The 19,901-nt window shown below is 34.9% G+C and overlaps 2 protein-coding genes across 3 annotated transcripts; both read left to right on the top strand.

Annotated features, from left to right (window-relative positions):
• Positions 1 to 809: 809 nt before the first annotated feature.
• LOC110687326 (CRIB domain-containing protein RIC10-like) lies at positions 810 to 4,533 on the top strand. 2 transcript variants are annotated; one of them, XM_021863961.1, is made up of 5 exons: positions 810 to 1,204; positions 1,594 to 1,721; positions 1,902 to 1,999; positions 2,134 to 2,224; positions 3,953 to 4,533. In XM_021863961.1, the coding sequence occupies exons 2-5, from the start codon at positions 1,661 to 1,663 to the stop codon at positions 4,177 to 4,179; spliced, it is 477 nt and encodes a 158-aa protein (XP_021719653.1). In that variant the 5' UTR covers positions 810 to 1,204; positions 1,594 to 1,660; the 3' UTR covers positions 4,180 to 4,533. The 2 variants fall into 2 exon arrangements, with proteins under 2 accessions (XP_021719653.1, XP_021719654.1); XM_021863962.1 differs by having other exon boundaries at positions 820 to 1,204; positions 3,962 to 4,533.
• An 11,641-nt stretch (positions 4,534 to 16,174) lies between these two features.
• LOC110687327 (protein PHLOEM PROTEIN 2-LIKE A1-like) lies at positions 16,175 to 18,440 on the top strand. The gene is made up of 3 exons (XM_021863963.1): positions 16,175 to 16,569; positions 17,250 to 17,356; positions 17,530 to 18,440. The coding sequence occupies exons 1-3, from the start codon at positions 16,330 to 16,332 to the stop codon at positions 17,732 to 17,734; spliced, it is 552 nt and encodes a 183-aa protein (XP_021719655.1). The 5' UTR covers positions 16,175 to 16,329; the 3' UTR covers positions 17,735 to 18,440.
• The last annotated feature ends 1,461 nt before the right edge of the window (positions 18,441 to 19,901 follow it).

The raw sequence follows: 19,901 nt of genomic DNA on the forward strand, positions 1-19,901 counted from the left end.
AAGTGTATAATCGGCACATTTATTTAAAGTTTATATAAGTGAGAATCAAGAAACACACCTTGAACCGGTAAGCTAAGAGAAGTGAAAATGTGAAACTACTCAGAGGTTGAAGCTAAGTAGAGCACTCTGTGCTAGTTAGTTTAAACAATCATAAATATAACCTTGCCAAAAGAAATATCATAAATACTTCGTATAAATGTAGTAGAAGTAAATCTTAGATGTGAATCTAAAGTGACGAGAGTGACATGTTAAATTAATTAACTGCCAAAGAAACATTTAAAATATGGTCCACCTGAGCATTAATTGTCCCAGAAGTAAATGTCTATTGGTAAGGGAGATTAATGAGGTTTACCAACCAATTCATAAGCATTTTGAAGTGTAATTAGCTAGTAATATATAGTACATACTAAAAACAATTGTTAACAGTAGGAGTAACTCCTCTATTTTATAGAGTGAAACCATCTCTCCTTTTTTTCTAATGTGGAATATTCACAAATGGGTTTATAATGAGTTATAACATAAACGCTTTACAATGCGTAACATTGAAGACCAGTGATTAAATGATATGATATTCCTCCAGCCTTCTACTAGTAGTAACAGCATGTATGGTAAATTGACAATTGGATTAATTCACGCTTTTCTAACCATTTAATTAAAGTTGAAATATTTTCATGTATTACCCAAAACATGGAGCAATAAAACAAAATGTTGGTATACATGATGTATTATTGAGTTATTTATTATTGTAAATACAAGTATAATATTTTGTGCTCCCAAAAAACATTGCTCCCATTGGAAAACATCAATGTCAAAAAAATATTAATAACAAAATATACCAATGGTATATTTTAAACAGCTGGAATATTTTATAATTTGACTGATTTCTTAATTTCCACCTTCAAATTTCCCAATGTCCTGACTGACTTCAATTTTGAGAATCATGCTTCTCCACCTCCCTTTCTAATCTTTCTTCAACCAAACTCTCTCCTTTTCCTCTCTCCCTTAACCCCTAGAGAAAAGCACCTGAAAAACACACCCCAAATCCTCTGTCTGTCTCGGGTCGGGTCATCTTTTAACAGCTCTATTATTTCACACTGATGCATCAAAGTTTCAGAATCAGAAGAAAAGACAAAGAAAGAAGAAAAGAATTATAGGAGGAATTTCTTGGTGGTATACTTCTAGCCCTTCCGCCTTTTTCAAAAAGGTAATCCGGGTTTTTATCTATAATCTGCAAATTGCGTCTACATCACTGCCCTATAAATAATCTATACACCATTAAAAAAAACCAAAGTGGTAGCTACGAAATCGCGTTTTCATCACTACCCTATGACTTTCTATACACCCCAAAAAAAAAGAAAAAAAACTATTAGTTGCTCTGTTTTTTTAGGCCTACTTTTGATCTTGCTTGAATGTGTTTGTACAGAATAAAAATAGAATGATACCAAACCCATTTCAGAAGGGAATTATATGAATTAATTGCAGTATATTTTAGGAAACTTCTATAACACTAATTTACCTTTTAATTGATATGCTTAAATTATTAGAATTTGCTCTGTTTCTAAAGCATATTATTATCTTGCTCTGTTTTTTCAGGCAAAAAAGGAGCTCTTTTCTTGGTTTGTTTGTTTGTTCTTCGACATATCTTCAAAGACTTTCAGCAATGACAACCAAGATTAAAGGGATGTGCAAAGGGTCATTCAAATACATCTCAAATATATTTGGTAATATTATACTCCCTCGTCTAATCACCCTCGGCCTGGAACAAATTGTCACGTTGATACTCTAATCTAAACTAATAATCTGACAATTAAATTTGGTGGGAGGGTTTTTCTATTATCTTCATATTGGATAGTTTTTATTTGAGCTAAATTATTTATGTAATGAATTGTTTAATTTTGTAGTGGTCAAAGAACGTGAGATGGAAATCGGGCTTCCAACAGATGTTAAACATGTGGCTCACATTGGCTGGGACGGTCCAGAGGGTACAACTCCTAGTTGGGTACGTGTTATTTTTAATTTTAAGTTTGTGTACTTTAATTTATAATACTAAATTGGAACAATTTAATTCAATATTCTTGTATATGAATATGAATTTAAAGCTAAAGTTTGATGTATTATAATTGAACAATGTAGATGAGTGAATTTGGAGGAGGCTCAGATTTGGCAGTGAGATCAATGGGTGGTAGTGCAGGTGGTTCAAGAGAGCAGACGTGGACATCTCAAGGTATACTAATTTCTGTGTAATCCTCCAACCACCCATAGCTTAGATTGCATTGAATTTCTTTTTGTGACAACAATGCCGCCTACGGCCTACCGCTAGGTGGGTGAAGGATAAGGCCGCTAAAATCCCTGCTTTAAAAACATCTTTGAAAGATAGACCTATTGACAAATTTTTAATACTACCTCCGTTAATTATTATGTGTAACGAAGGGGTATTATTTGTGAGACATAATAATTAATGGAGGTAGTATTTCTCTAGTCATGCCTTTTAGACCCTTTGGTGTTTTTGTTTAGTTGTGGTTGAAGGTGTTACGTGATTTTAAGAGGATATAGGGCTATGATCTTAGGGTTCATCGAGTATAGGCTAGTTGATTGCTCTTCCAATCACGGGTTGTATGGGAAATGTCTTTCTATGTCTATTGCAAAAGGGTCATGTAGCTTAGGTCCTCATATCTTGCCTAATAGACCCTTTACGATTTCATTATTTCTCACTCTGTTGTATTTTGTATTGATGCATGATTGTGACTAGCCATGTTTAGTGGTTGTTTCTTGTGCCGCCCGCTAGTGTGGCTTGAGTTTAGGATCAATAAGGCAAGTGCAAAATGAGTCCTTATCTACTTCGCCTATAATATTGCTAACATGGCAATTTCTCCCAATAGGGCAATAGAACTCATCTACAATAATGATGTTGATTGAATTATTAGGACGTGCGATCTTTTATCTGAAATATCTATATAAAATTAAAATATTTCATATATTATATGATCTATTTATGAACTAAGTTCATGAAATTCATGAGGTAGTGATCTACCACTTCACATGCCTTTCTTTATATCAAATATTTTGTGATATTGATGAGAGACGATGTTTTTCTAAGATTCGTTGCCTCTAAACGTAGACATTCCGCTTTGGCTTACATGTCACGAGATTAAATTTAGGGGACCAACTTTCTTTGTCAATGTCATGGCCAATTTTGACTTTATATGTTTTGGCTTGATTAGCTTTTAAGAGAGAAATAAAAATAAAACATCACTTTTTGGCTAAGCTCTCATGTTTCACCTAAATGATAAACCTTGGCATACATGATGTATTATTGAGTTATTTATTATTGTACATCTGTACTATAATATTCTTCAGTCGTCATAGTGGATAATTTGTGGGTGTTTTAACTTTTAACTATATATACTTGAGTCAGAACTCAAAAGTATGATAATACATTATAGTATATTTTTAATTTTTTAAGGATCATCTATAGTTATTGAATCATCTAGTTATTTGAATAATAATTAGGAGGACGAATATCTTTAAAGAAATGAAATTATTTTTATAAGAATCCTCGTCCAGTCCCCCTCCAGATCGACATGAGGTAATAGGAGAGAATTTCGTTTTTTTAAATAGCATTTGTAAAGATCATTTAGCTTTTCGAAGGAATAAATTTTATTTACTTTGTAGGAATTGTGTTTTTAGTTAAATTAGAGATTCATGAGGGCTAATTTGTCTAATTTCACCGCGAATAATAGGGACATGTACAAGAGCTTGGTGAATTCTTCATTGAAAATCCAACAAAATTAAGTTGTGTTACACCTGAAAAACGCGACCTTTTGTTCTTGAAAGAAACTCTATTACAAAAATTAACTATGCAAGTTCATTTTATCATTTTATGTTAATATTGACTAGGTTGATTGTTATGTGGTACCTTGGAAGAAACTGATTCCTATTATTTTCTGGTAAGATGTTACAGATTTTGAGAGAAGTTTTGGACGACAAACATCTACTACTAAGTTGAGCAACTTCCCTCCTTCAAACAGTAATTCCAAGAAAGTAAGGCGGAAGAAGACTAAATCATCAAACTCCTCTCCGAAATCAGGCTCAGCAAGATCCTCACGATCATCCAAGTCTCGGTCTATGCTAGGGGAGAGCGAGGAAGGAGAAAGTAGACGCAACAGTGTGTACGTGTAGATTATCGCCAAGATCGACTTTCAATGTGCATAGCAAGTTATGGTTTTGTTTTTTTTGAAAAATCTCCCTTTTGTATAATGTGATCAAACTGCACAAGATTAGAAATGGGTGGGTTTGTGGCATACTTATGAGAAATTAGGCAGTAACATTAGTTTAAAAAAAAAAAAAAAAAAGAGTGCAACTGGGAGTAAGAAATTGGACAGATAAAAAGTGTGACAAGACTTAATTAATTAGGAAATTGGTTGATGAAAAATTCTTTTGTCAGAAATCAATAAATACATGCAAAGTATAGTTGGATGATGTAAGTGAATGACTGAATATATATATGAGATAAAATGGTGGTTGTGAGTGAAATCCTTGTATGGAGGAAACAATATATTCTGCCAAGTTTTGAATGGTTTTGACAGTCACAAATTTTAATTACGCGTACTTGATATCACAGCTTTCTGGTGTAGAACTTGTGGTTTTGTAATCGTTTCACTACTGATACAATGAAGGAATAACATGGTACTCTCTTCGTCTCTCTAATATTGTCTCTTGATGTCATGTATGTTTTGTCTCTTTTAGTACACTTCAGATCATAACATAAATGATGGTCATGATCGAGGGACCATACCTAACCAAAACTTTAAACCGTAACCATACTCTAATGGAACAATCTATTTAGAGGGATAGAGGCCAGCAGAGAATTATGAGACACAAAGGTGTTGAATTAATAAACGTAAATAATACAGAGAGAATGAAACAGTAAAATACTCTTATTAATCTCTGCACCTCAGCTTAAGGTACCCTACATAATTTATAGGAGAGTAAAACAACCAACTAAAGTTGTGGTATAACTACTTTGATAATGTGATCATGATTATGTATATCTTCCTATAATCACATTATCAAAGTAAATGCCGTCTAAATTAATCATCTTAACATAACTACTTAAGACCCACTAAAATACTAACTCCTTATTCTTAGCTAGTCATAATTGAAAGTACTAGCCACTACTAAACATAAGGAAATTGATAACTTTGAAGGAATAAACTCAACAAAGGGTAGCTCATCAGTTGGAAGGCTGAAGCTACCGTACAATCCAAAGAGGACGCCCTTGGATTGAGTCTCACAGTTGGCAAGAGAGGAAGGTTGCTACATGGAGAACTTTGACACAAGGCCCCCTATGAACATGCTCAACCAATAAACACATTAGTAACACCCAAACAATGATGTGATGTAACATTTACACTTGTTATTAAAATAGCTTGGACGTGACACTGTCGTAATGCTAGCGTAGTTCTACTATATTTTTATGCAACATCAGTAATTCAGTATATATGGTATTACATAATTTTGTGCAACATATTTGTTGTTCTATGGTTAGATACTCGAATTCTGAAAGTGAAATAGTAATTCCAAAAGGCAACTTTATGATTTTCGCATATATTGCGCAAGTATAAGACCAAGTATTAAAAATATAATCATTCCAATGTACAATCTTTTGATGTGGATGTTGTGATTTGGAGTCAAAATCACGAGAAGCCAGCTGTTTTGGAAGGAAGCTGTTGTCTTACAGCCGCTAACTTAATTATGATTTCTTATTCATAGGAGACTACCAACATGTCCAAAGATCGCTTAGCTGCGCTGTCAGCAGGACTAACGAACCCCGAACCCCTCCAATTCACTGCTGAACCATTCTTTTGTAATCGACCACACCCTAGGAAGGAATCGGAGATTCGGAGGTGAGCGCACTACCAACATGCCTCACCTCACAATTGTGTAGACGTATACTCCTTTTGTCTTTTAGGATAGTTTTGCAATGACTGTAATAATTTTGTAGTCATTGTAATCTTTAAATATGGACCATTGATAAGCAATTCTAAATCATGACCATTCATTTATTTGACTACATAATTCTAGTAATAATAAAATAAAATTTATAAAGATGTTAGTTTTAAAGGGGATGCCCCATTTTCTCATAGTGAGAAACAAACATGGCACTTTTGTAAATAAACCAATAACTTTATTCAACTTTATTCAATTGTGGAGCCCACATTAATAAAAAAGTTGTTGATTTATTTACGAAAATGTCTCCATGAGAAACAAATTTCGTTTCTCAATATGAGAAATAGGGAATTTCCTAGTTTTAAATCCAAAAAACAAGTTGTATCAATTAACACTAAGCTAAAAAATTAGAGATAATCTTCCCCAGTAATCACTCTGTTTGTAAATGCAGTTTGTAGGACTTATAGTTTCAACTTTAGGAATACATTGCGCAGAATTCATCTTTCTAAGTAAGGTACTAGCCATCTAATTATATAATTCTTAGTTCTTTTAAAAAATACACTAGGCGAAAAAATACAAATGGGCACCGGTTCAAAACCCCCCTTTAGCACCGGTTTTGAACTGGTCCTTATTTGAGGGATGCCAAAAACCAAAAGATTTCCCACCAGTTATTGCTGTGAACCGGTGCGAAAAATGGCCCAAAAAAATTAAAAAAAAACTTTTAGCACCGGTTATGTTTCAAAACCGGTGCCAAAAATGCCCCAAAAAACTAAAAAATTTTTTTTTTGCATTTTTTTCACTTAAATTGATATAGAAACACTAACATATATATAAAGTTACATATTTTCATTAAAAAAGGCTGTAATATTACAATTAATATTGCTGGTTACTGCTTTCTGTTTCTGGCTGCTTTGGCTCTGGCTGGTGTGTGCTGGTTCAGGCTGCTAGTTTCTGTGCTGCATGCTGCTAGCTTGTCTCTGCTTCTGCCTGTTCTGTTGCATGCAGTGATGTGTTGCAAGGTGTTCTGGCTGCTGTGTGTCTTCTGTCTACACTGCTATTGCTGTCCTGCTTCTGCACTGCTACTGCTGTTCTAGTTGCTTCTGCTTGCTGTTGTTATGACTTTTGCTGCTGTTGTTTTGTTGTCTTCTCTGTTAGCTGCTAATGAGCATACTCTGAAACCATCTAAAAGTCGCAAACAATGTGAGGGCACTCAAAAATCAACTATCCATGGTAGCTTTAACTTATGATTGGATTACATAAAATCAAGAAGAATGGAAGTCTTCTCAGAGCAACCACACTTTTTTTTTTCTTTTGTTGCTTTTTCTGAGATAATAGTTGGGATGTACTAGGACAATATAAATTGACGATCAAAATATTGGTAATAGCTTGTCTTTACAACAAAAATATTTACATCAGTAAGATATTAAAACCAACAGGCACAACAAGTCCCTGAAATAATTTTAATAAAAGAATTCCCTGAATCTTAGTCTAGATCAGGTATATCCATAGGGTTAATATTCCTTGAGCACAACAGATTTATGGAAAGAAGTAAAGGCAGGGAAGCACCCTCACATTTGGGAAGAATCTTGAGCAATGGAACACCCTCGTTCAAATATATTTACAGATACATATCAACATTTTATTAGGTCTATTGAAAACGCAATCTTTGCAGGGAAACCTTCTGAATAGGAACTTGAAGAACATTGATTTTGTTTAGAATCCTTGAGGAGATCAAAGGGTTTGCCTGGGAGGTATCTCCTATAATAAACACTTTTTACATAGCTTTTCCCCAGTTTATATATATTTGGAAATCAAAGTTCTGGAAAATTTACTAGGCCTTTTTTTTCAAGCACCTTCAGATAACAACTATGATAATTTAATGCTCGGAGACCAAATGAACCTTTTCAGCTGATTTACATTATGAGATTGACAAGTAGAAACAGCGAACTAGATATTTCTAGGTTGCCAGCTATCTAGATCTCATTGACATAAACTCTTTGAGCCTTGAGGTTATCAGATAGCAAAGTTCAGTAAGGCTCGGGTTTTGATGCACCTAAGAACTCCTATCACTAGGCGAAAAAGGCAAATAGGCACCGGTTCAAACCCCCTCTTTGGCACCGGTTTTGAACCATTGGATATTTGAGGGATGCCAAATCTCTACAGATTTGGAACCGGTTCAAAACCGGTGGCAATTAAGAGCTTTAGCACCGGTTTACCGGTGCTAACTACAAGCTTTTGTTAATTAGGTTTTCAGTAATTCAAGACAATAAGAATTACTTAAATTTGTGGAAACAAAACCTAAACAGTGTATAATTAATATCATATTATACAACAATCCAAATACTAACCAAAGTATTACAATCCAAACACCAAATATACAATTTAATTCTGAAATTACAAAGAAAACACTAATGTGAAAGATATTACACTTGCCTCAACTCTAAAAGCCTTTGAAAACGAACATGAACATGAGAAATACAATGACCACTTGAGTCTCAATCCTTGATACACTGTCTTAGGCGTGTGAACACTTTCCTAAAGAGTTTAATTTCCCCCACAATGGTGCTTGGGTTCAATCCGAAAATACTCTTTGAGATACAAAAGACAGCCAATCGTTCTTTCAATAAGAATCGAATTGAAGATGACTAATTCACAAAATTGGATTAATTGGAAGAGATTTCTCACAAAAGTTTGCAAGAAATTTGTGAGAAAAATTATAGAGAAATACTACTTGGGGAGAAGAAGAATGTATATTGTCTTTTCTTCTTTCACGAATTAAGTCCTTTAATAAAAAAACTCAACCGTCAAGAAAAAACCGCAAAACGGGGAGGCGCAGGTGCTCTACTAGGAGGTGCGGGCGCGCCACCAAGTGGAGCGGGCGCTCCTCATCAGAAATGCGAAATTTCCATAGGAAGGCAAAAGGGGGCGCGGTTGCCACTTGGACGCGCGGGCGCACCAACCTTACCCTTCCAAAGTTCCAAATTCTAGAGAGGTACCCGGTTTAGGCGCACTCTCTGCGCGGCTGCGCTTAACTTGCGCGGGCGCTCCTTCATGGTCGCGATCGCGCAACCATCAACACTCTAAATATCCAACAATCCTCCCCCATTTAGAGTGTTCCTTAAAACATTCTCCACTTCTAACAATTAAACCACATCTCATGCATCAATGTCAATGTCCCTTCGGATTGAATTGACACCTAGTACAACACACTTAACGATGATCAGATCCCATGATTTCCATATGGATTGAATCACACGGATATATCCAACCATTCGAAGGTGAAGTACACACAAGACAAATCGAAATAATCATCAGTTGACACTTTTATACAGCCATGTGTCCGTATCTTTCATAAGTTCATCAAAGTCTATATGTCCATCTAGACTTCTTGAAGCGGCTAAACTTCGAACTCATATAGGTAGGTTCTCATATACGTAATAGTGCCCCTGTGATAAGACACCTTCATTTAGAGCTTCTCAACTCTAAATCTTTGAGAACTTTGAATAAACGCTACCTAGCACATCACAAGTAACATAGCAATATGGGTCATCATACATTGCTATCAAACAACAAAAATGCAATTCAACCACATTGAATCTAAGACTTGATGTTTCTTCAAGCGTTAGATTGGGTTTCACAAATTCGTGTTTTTGGACATAAACCCATTCCATTCATGGCAAATATGATGGAATGCTTTGGCATAGCCTTTGTAAAGCAATCCGCGAAATTTAATTTTGTTGGAACATAGTCAAGACTTATGACCCCATCATTGATAAGCTCTTTCACTAGGCTATGCCTTAGTGAAATATGCCGAGACTTACCATTGTACACTTGACTATAAGCCTTTATCAATGCCGAATTGGAATCACAATGGATTGCCACCGGTGGCATTGGCTTTGGCAATAAAGGCAACTCTATCATGAGATTTCTCAACCACTCAACCTCTTTACTAGCTGAAGCAAGAGCTATGAACTCCGCTGCCATAGTGGAATCGGAAATGCAAGTTTGTTTCTTGGGAGACCATGAAATGGCACCTCCCCCAAACATGAATACCCAACCACTTACAGAAGAGTCATCCTCTTTGTAAGTGATCCAACTTGCATCCGAAAATCCTTCTAAAACCGAAGCAAATCCACTATAAGTTAGACCATAGTCTAATGTACCCTTAAGGTACCTTAAGACCCTCTGAACTGCAAACCAATGCTATGCACCCGGGTTACTAGTAAATCTACTAAGTTTTCCCACAGCCAATGCAATATCAGGTCGTGTACTTGTTATGGCATACATCAAGGATCCAATTATCCTTGAATATTCCAATTGGGAAACCGTTTTCCCCGAATTCTTAACCATTTTAACATAGGTTCCATGGGGGTGTTTATGGGACACTTATCAAACATATTAAACCGTTTGATCATCTTCTCAATATAATGAGATTGACTTAAGATAAGTCTTCCATTGTCCCTAACAATCTTGATGCCCAAAATGACATCCGCCTCCCCCAAATCCTTCATCTGAAAAGATGAGGATAAGAATTCCTTGGTCAATTCTACTTGTTGTAGACTTGTACCAAAGATAAGCATATCATCAACATATAGACAATTGATGACACCATGACCTTTGTCATCAAATTTGCTATAAATACACTTATCAGCTTGATTCACTTTGAATCCAAAGGACAAAATCGTGTCATCAAATTTTCGATACCACTGTTTTGGTGCTTGTTTAAGTCCATACAATGACTTAACCAATTTGCACACCTTATCTTCTTGTCCTTCCAAAACAAACCCTTCGGATTGTTTCATATACACTTCTTCCTCTAGATCTCCATAAAGGAATGCCGTTTTGACATCCATTTGATGAATCACTAGATTATATACCGAATCCATTGCAATCAATAACCTTATGGAGGTAATTCTTGCAACCGGTGCATAGGTATCGAAATAATCAACACCATGCTTTTGCCTAAAGCCTTGGATAACCAATTCGACTTTAAATTTCACTATGGAGCCATCTGGTCTCCTTTTCCTAGTGAAAATCCACTTGCAACCAAGAGGTTTGCAACCGGGAGGTAAATCCTCTATGACCCAAGTATTATTTCCCACGATGGAATCCATCTCATCATTTATAGTTTCCTTCCAAAATGCACTATCTTGACTAGATATTGCCTCGCTATAAGTCTTTGGGTCACTATCCACATTAAAACAATATGGAGTAGTAGAACTAAGGACATCCCTAGACCCTTCAACTAAATAAATTATGAAGTCATCTAGAGGATTCCTAATTTTCCTTTCCCTAGTACTTCTCCTCACTTGAGGAGTTTCAACATTCTCATTATCGAATGTACTTTCATGAGTTTCAAGTTGATCATTCAACTCTACTATCTCCCTATCATTGGCACTAATCTGTAGATCTTTCGGTCTACTCATAGATGAAAATCGATTTTCATCAAAAATTGCATCTCTTGACTCAATAACTGAATGAATCAATATATAGTCATTTTGTTCTATTACGTAGAACCTATAGGTTTTTCTATGCTCAACATAACCTATAAATATGCCATCCAAGCCCCTTTCCCCGAGTTTTCTTTTCTTGTTGCCGGGCACTCTTACGATTGCCCTACAACCCCAAACCTTGAGATACTTCAAGTTTGGTTTTCTTTTGTACCAAAGTTCATAAGGAGTAGATTCTTTTCCCTTAGTGGGAACCCAATTAAGAATGTGACAAGCTGTCAACATTGCTTCACCCCAGAACCCTTCACTCAAACCAGAGTAAGATAACATGGAATTAACCATTTCTTCAAGAGTTCTGTTTTTACTTTCAGCTACACCATTTGATTGTGGTGCGTAACCCGCTATAGTCTCATGAATTATACCCAAAGATTGGAAATAAGCTGGATCATAATATTCCCCTCCCTTATCAGTTCTAATTCTCTTAATTAATGACTTTACTTGCAGTTCTACTTCCCTTTTATAAACATCAAACTTTGTTAAAGCTTCATCTTTGGAATGCAAAAGATACACATAACAAAACCTAGAATAATCATCTATAAATATAATCATGTATCTTTTGTTCCCCAAAGAAGGAGTACTATGAAAATCACACAAGTCACTATAGATTAGTTCTAAAATATTAGAACTTCTCTCAACTCTCTTAAAAGGAGTTCTAGTGATCTTGTTCAACATGCAAGTAGAATATTTATTAAGAGAAATATCACAAGAAGGTATCAATTCTTGTTTGGACATGAAAAGCATTTAATTGTAATTCACATGTCCTAATCTAGAATGCCATAAGTCAAACAAACTCAAATTAACATGATTATCATTGACATCAACATTCAAACAAATATCATCATCAAATACATACTTGTCTTTCAAAGAAAGTTTAAACAAACCATTATCCAAATAACAACGACCAACAAATGTAACACCCGTAGTAATAATGCATCTATTAGCTTCAAATACAAGCTTATAGCCAAGACTATTCAGGGTAGGCCCGGATACAAGATTCCTACTAATTTCCGGAGCATACAAAACATTCCTAAGAATTATTGCAGTCCCCAAACTAAACACAAGCTCAACTTGTCCTCTTCCAAGAACCTTGATGGTAGAGTTGTTCCCCATGTAGAGGTATTCTCCATCAACAACCTTTTGAAAGGTTTTGAACAAGTGTTTACTCTTGCACACATGCCTTGAAGCCCCCGAATCCATCCACCATGAGTCATCATCCTGCACCATAAAAATGTTAGGATCCGTTGCATTTAAATCCAAACCGGAATTAAATTCAACCTCATGAATTGGATTACCTTTGGTGGGTGGGTCCTTGCTTTCATTAGCACGTCCCTCCTTTGCTTTCTCCATCCTTTTCTTAAAAGAAAAGTAGTCCTTCTTGCGGTGACCAAATTTACCGCATTCCCAACAAGCAAACTTGTTATTGTTTGCTTACCTTTTGGACTTTCCTTTGGAAGAATTATTATTCTTCCTCTTTCCACTAGTAGATGCACTAGCTCTCCCTTCATCTACCATGTTAACGGTAGATGTGCTAGGATTTCCATCCTTAGCTCCTTCCATGGCACGAATCCCTTCTTTAATTTGAAGATGGGTGGCCAAACCAAACAATGTTATGTCCTCTTTCTTATGTTTCAAGTCATGCTTAACACTTTTCCAACTAGGAGGTAATTTGTCAATAATGCTAGAAACAACAAACAATTCATTCATGGTTATTCCATGTTGTTCCAAGCTACCATAAATACGTTGCAATTCATGAAATTGGTCCATTATGGACCGACCATCAACAAATTTAAAATTATTAAAATTGCTAGCTAAGAATTTCTTACTTGATGCATCTTCCTCCATGTATTTGCTTTCCAAAGACTCCCAAAGCTTCTTGGCCGACTCAATGTTTTGATAGACATCTAACAAGTCATCCTCCATACCATTCAAGATATGACCACGACAAATGAAATCATCACTGTCCCATTTCGATCTCTCCCGAACGGATTCCAAGGTCTCATTCTCCTGTTCATCCGACCTTGGAGTACTTATCACATAAGCAACATTAAGAGATGTAAGAAGAAAATACATTTTCTTCTTCCATCTCCTAAACTCAACACCATCAAACTTTTCGAGTTTGACAAAATTTGTTGTTAATTCCTTCACACTAGACGTACTTGAAAAATTCTAAAATAAACTCTTTAGATTGTTAGGTTTTCAGTAATTCAAGACAATAAGATTTACTTAAATTTGTGGGAACAAAACCTAAACAGTGTATAATTAATATCAAATTATACAACAATCCAAATACTAACCAAAGTATTACAATCCAAACACCAAATATACAATGTAATTCTAAAATTACAAAGAAAACACTAATGTGAAAGATATTACACTTGCCTCAACTCCAAGCCTTTGAAAATGAACATGAACATGAGAAATACAATGACCACTTGAGTCTCAATCCTTGATACACTGTCTTAGGCGTGTGAACACTTTCCTAAAGAGTTTAATTTCCCCCACAATGGTGCTTAAGTTCAATCCGGAAATACTCTTTGAGATACAAAAGACAGCCAATCGTTCTTTGCACTAAGAATCGAATTGAAGATAACTAATTCACAAAATTGGATTAATTGGAAGAGATTTCTCACAAAAATTTGCAAGAAGTTTGTGAGAAAAATTGTTGAGAAATACTACTTGGGGAGAAGAAGAATGTATATTGTCTTTTCTTCTTTCACGAATTAAGTCCTTTAATAAAAAACTCAATCGTCAAGAAAAAACTGTAAAACAGGGAGGCGCGGGTGCGCCACCAAGTGGAGCGGGCGCTCCTCATCAGAAATGCGAAATTTCCACAGAAAGGCAGAAGGGGGCGCGGTTTAGGCGCGACCGGACGCTTGGGCGCGCCAAACATACCCTTCCAAAGTTCCAAATTCCAGAGAGATACACGGTTTAGGCGCACTCTTTGCGCGGGCGCTTCTTCATGATCGCGATCGCGCAACCATCAACACTCTAAATATCCAACAGCTTTGTGCCGCACTGTTTTTTTTTTTTTTAATTTTAACTAAAATTGGTACCGGTTAACCGGTGCCAATTATGCCTTCAAAAAAAAAAATCGGAATTTCTCCACTGAAATATTCAGCATACAATGAAACAAAACACCAAAAATCAAACTTCCCTAAAAAAAAAACACCAAAATCATAATATACAATCACATATACATATATATTCATCAAATAAATTGTGATTTTACAATTTATTAAAAAAAAAAAAAAAAAACAGAAAAATCGTTGAATTTGTAATTTTACAATTTACAATCACTACAGTTGTAATTTTAAACCCAGAAACTTCGAACTTCAAACTTAGAAAAATCATGCACGAACTTTACACTGAAAATTAAAAAATCAAAAACTTCCAACCTGCATCAATTAAAACAATAAAATCAGATAACAATGCTACTAACAACATAAAAAATCAACCTAAAACAAGATAAATCACTCAAATTCAACCCAAAAAAAACCACCACAAAATCGAAAATCAATCGAACAAATTCAACCCAGATAAATTCAACCAAAAAAACAAAAAATAAATAAAACAAATAAACCCCAAAAAAATCGAAAATCAATCGAACAAATAAACTCAAAAAATCGAACACGAATCGATCAAATAAACCCCATTAAAAACGAAACGATTTCACACAAATACACCCACAAAGATTCAACCCACAAAACCCGGAAACCTAGAAAAAAAACAAAAAAACCCAGAAACCCAAAGAACACAGAAAAACCAAGCAAAAACCGTGAAAAACCCAGAACCCAGAAACCCGAAAACCCATAAATTACCCAGAACCAAGAAACCGAAACGCAAAGCTAAAGAACTGAGAAACCCTAACCTCAAATTTCTGATTTTAGGCGGCGGCGATGTTTGTTGTTGTTGATGGCGGCGGCTTGGTTGTTGTACTTGGTTTTTGTTGAGAAGAGGATAAAGAACGAGAGATGGATCAGAGAAGCACAGAGAGATTAGAGATGAACGAAAGATGAGAGAGAAGAACAGAGATGAGAGGGATCAAAGAAGAAGAACGAGAATCAGAGAAGAGATGAAAGAGAAGAACGACAAAGAAGAAGAACAGAGATGAGAGAGAAGAATAGATCGAGATGAGAGATAAGGAGAGAGAGAAGAAGAGCATGCATTTCATCAGAGAGAGAGAGGGGGTTATTAAATATGGGTTTATAAGATTAGGGGCACCGGTTAACCAGTGCCAAATCCCTTTTCTGCTCTTTTTTTTTTTTTTTTTGTAATTGGCACCGGTTTGTAAGAGGAACCGGTGCCAAAAGTCATTAAGCTTCACCTGCCCATTTCCTTTGCCACCGGTTTTCAAGAACAGGTGCCAAAGGTGCGTTGCCTAATTCATTTTTAGGTCGATTTTTTTAGATACTTTTCTTAAAAAAACAAGTTTGAATTCCTTTCTCTTTGTAAGCAATAGCATTGTATCAGATTTTACATCAAATTACTAGGACCGGGAATTGGATTGATACTGGTTTAATCCATGCACTTGTTCAACCACGTATCCAAATTCATAACACAAATCTAGAATAACTTTAGTGAGTAAAGAAAGTAAAGAAGATGCTCATCATCTCAATGGCAACCATATCTCCATAAACGGAACGTACGATTTTGGAATCGATACCTTCTTATCATCTTCTCCATCTTTCTTATATTCTTTTGTCATTGTTTTCCTACCACAATAAATTCAAATGGCCGAAAACTAAACAAACAAACAAGAACCTTATTACCAATATATAAATACGCATATAAACTAGACCGTAAACGCCAATTGAATTACAGATCATACTTCATTATTCTACCATACACAAAAAAAAAATTGAAGGTAAAAATGGGAAATGTTATGACTGAATTAGAGAGAAACTCAAGACAGCAGTCAAGTCGACCCGTGTTTCGTGTAGCAGAACCTAGCAAACACAATCATACGCCTGTTAGATATAAGAGCCGTCCATCTGAGTCTACATGGGATGCCATTATCAAAGATAACAATTCTATCAAATCAGCTCCCGATCAGCAGCAAAAAATTAATGAGATATTGAGTAAAGGAGTGTATTGGGATAGCAGAAAAAAGGTTAGTAACGACCTATGTTCCGCTTTTTTTTTTAAAAAAAAAAAATCATTTTTTTTTTTTTTTTTTTTTTTAAAAAGGTTAGTAACGACCTATGATAGATTACGTTAGATGCCAACATCTCAAAAGCTCTAGCATGGCTTATTCAGATTATTTATTGTTAGATTTATTTATTACGAGATACTTCCTTCGTTTTTTTTATAGTTCAACAGTTTGATTTTTACACTATTCATGTATGTCACTTTGATTAGCTTTAATGATTTATACTTAAGCAAAAATATAGTCATGTGGGATCTTCTTAGATTCGTCTCGGTTTATACTATATTGATATTAAATGTTTATGATTTTTACAAATTGGTAATCAAAGATATTAATGATTGAAATCATGCATCGACAAGCGTGAATTGTAAATATAAAGAAACAGATGAAGTATATTGTTTTCATTTTTCTAAATCTGTAATCTATGTACTAATGTACCTTGTCATAACTGTTTCGTCAAGTTGATTTTGAAAAAACTGCATTATAAAAAATAAAAAATAAAAAAAAAAACGTTTCTTTTTATTTCAAATTTTCAAGGATTAGTTTGTACTTTCACATATAAAGATGAAAACTGTAAACAAAAAACAATATTAATATGAGCCATGAGGTTATTGTTGTGATTTATTTTGTTGATTTATTGTCAGAAATATTGGGTGGACAGCAATGGAAACAACTGCTTCATGGTGTTTGCCAATGGTCTCAAGATAACTTGGTCTGATAACCCAAATTATTGGTACTTACAGAAAAAGAGGTAAATGTAATACGCGTACAATTTTGACCTTCTTTATGCCAAATGTGAGTGCGTGATCATTATACATAAAGATTCAATACGGGAGTATAATAATTTCCTTGTATTAGACTAATAAGTACGTACACCATGTCAGCAGTGCAACCCTTGACTAGAAAGCCTCCCTAATTTTGCAGTGAACTTGGCGACGACAACATAACCATAGCCCAACTAAGGAATGTTGCCTGGCTAGAAGTGTATGGAACATTCAACACAGCAGACCTTACACGAGGAGTTAAGTACGAAGTTTGTTTTATAGTGAAGCTCGAACGCACTTCGTATGGCTGGGAAGTCCCTGTGAACTTCCAGCTCACTCTACCTGATGACATGGTACTTATTTAGATTAAAAAATTTAGATTTGAATATCAATCTGCTAGGTACTTATTTCAGATGAATAGAACAAATCATAAACAAGTACCAATTTGGAATAATGACAGGGAAGAGGATAGGTATACAACTAGAACAATGTGATCATACCCATGATAGTTGGTTGAAGTGCTAATTTTGTCATACATAATCAACCAAAAATCAAGCTAGAATTAGAAAGTCATCTTTATTTCAGATAATGAGAACAAATCACGACTTATTTGTTAGGATATGGATACAAACAACTAAAACAATACTCCGTAATTTGTGTACGACGGAGAATGAAGAACAATTAACACCCAACTCCAACAGCTTCAAGCCTTCCGAGCAAGACGAATATCCATATTAATTGTTTCAATTTCAGTTTGTCAATTTTAATCTGTGAGAATGTCAATAATCAAGGAGTCTTACCAAGGAGTTGTTTAGTTGTCATGGCATGGATAAATGATTAGAATCAGATAGCATTACTTTGCCTGGAAGAGTCCAATACAGGCGGGCTTAGATTAAGCGTTATTGTACAGAAATAGCCCACCAATCTGGTGCCAATATCCTACGTTTTACCCTTTTGTAATTTTCATTTTTTAACTAGTCTTTGGGCTGAGATGATGCCTAAACCCGAGTTATTATATGACAAATAATTTCTCTGTTCTAATAATATTGTAACAATTAGACTTTTGCACTATTCATCACTCTTGTTTGACCATATAATATGATTTATATGTTAAGCAAAATATAATCATATGGAATCTTATTAGATTCGTCTCATAAAATAATTTCACAATATCAATTTTTTATAATTTTTACTCTTATACAATTATAGATATTTAACATATAAAGTGTGTTTTGAGATATGTAATTTCATCCTTGTTGCAATATTATTGGAACGGAAGAAGTGAGGAGTTTGAATACATCTTTTGTGTTTTTTTTTTTCAAACTTACTTGCATTTTGCGTGGTTTTTGTTGCACATACTTCCTTCGTTTTTTAGTTGACACCATTTGATTTTTACACTATTCACAAATTATACTTTGACTAGTTTTTGTTACTTATAGCTACGATAAAATCTATTCAAGTGGAATTTTGTTTGAATCGTCTCAATGTATATTTTATTAATATCCCTTTTTTTGCAATTTTACAATGTCAAGAATTAGATACATTAATCGCTGAAAAATAGTGTGTTGGCAGGCATGATAAAAGAAAGGTGTCAACTAAATAAAAACGGAGGTAGTATTTTATTTTTTTTTTGGAAACAAATCAATTCATAAATTAAAAGCCATACGCACTACAACAAATTGACCTTTGTGCCACGTGTAAAATCGTGGCACAAGTTTAAAATTCTTGTGGCTATGTAATTTAGCCACGGGAATTTTGAAATTTACTCCCGTGGCACAAGAGGCCGTGGCTAGGAATTTGTCACGGGAAAATGTATGTCATGGCAAATTTTAATTTTCATGTCATGGGTACTCACGTGGCAAACAAATTCACTTGCCACGAATATTAACGTGGCTAACAAATTATTTGCCACAAATTCTACCGTGGCTAATAAGCGTTGTTGCCACAAATATTACCGTGACTAATAACACTAGTAGAAAAAAACAATTTTGCACCGGTTCAAAACGACTTAAAGGCACCTGTTTTGCATCTTTTTTCACCCAAATTGATCAACAAACATAGTTCATATATAAATTTAAACTTAGATACTTTCATTAATAGCTTTTAAATTTACACTTATCATCCAAAAAATTGAAAAAACAAAAAACTAATTAGAGTACACTACAATAAAAGCAGCAACAATCAGCAAAGCAAAAGCAGCAGCGCCCTAACTACAACAATAGTGGCACACGGTGGAGCATCTAACACCTTGCTTTCTCCGACCACCCTGGAGCCATTTTCACTCCTATTATGAATGCATTCCTATAGTATATAGTGATAAAGCATAGCACATCCACAAGAACATTCTTTCTTTCACCTTTCATGAGAAGCACTGCCAGTCCCAAGAAAATATTTTTTTTCTCCCACTGGTTACTACTGCAATAAGTGTCTGCCCTCCATGTATAACCAAAAGGTACAATAAGAAATTCATGTCAGAGACACAACAGATCAAATGTCATGGCTTTTTTCATCCTAAAAGAAAGGATTTTTTTT

Source organism: Chenopodium quinoa, unplaced genomic scaffold (genome assembly GCF_001683475.1).
Source record: "Chenopodium quinoa cultivar QQ74 unplaced genomic scaffold, ASM168347v1, whole genome shotgun sequence".
Lineage (NCBI taxonomy): Eukaryota > Viridiplantae > Streptophyta > Magnoliopsida > Caryophyllales > Amaranthaceae > Chenopodium > Chenopodium quinoa.

Excerpts from the sequence above, each read along its gene's own strand:
- LOC110687326 (XM_021863961.1), top strand. The coding sequence starts at position 1,661 with ATGACAACCAAGATTAAAGGGATGTGCAAAGGGTCATTCAAATACATC. Across the intron at positions 1,722-1,901 it reads ATACATCTCAAATATATTTG|TGGTCAAAGAACGTGAGATG; the intron begins GTAATATTATAC and ends TTAATTTTGTAG. Across the intron at positions 2,000-2,133 it reads AGGGTACAACTCCTAGTTGG|ATGAGTGAATTTGGAGGAGG; the intron begins GTACGTGTTATT and ends TGAACAATGTAG.
- LOC110687327 (XM_021863963.1), top strand. The coding sequence starts at position 16,330 with ATGGGAAATGTTATGACTGAATTAGAGAGAAACTCAAGACAGCAGTCA. Across the intron at positions 16,570-17,249 it reads ATTGGGATAGCAGAAAAAAG|AAATATTGGGTGGACAGCAA; the intron begins GTTAGTAACGAC and ends ATTTATTGTCAG. Across the intron at positions 17,357-17,529 it reads TGGTACTTACAGAAAAAGAG|TGAACTTGGCGACGACAACA; the intron begins GTAAATGTAATA and ends CTAATTTTGCAG.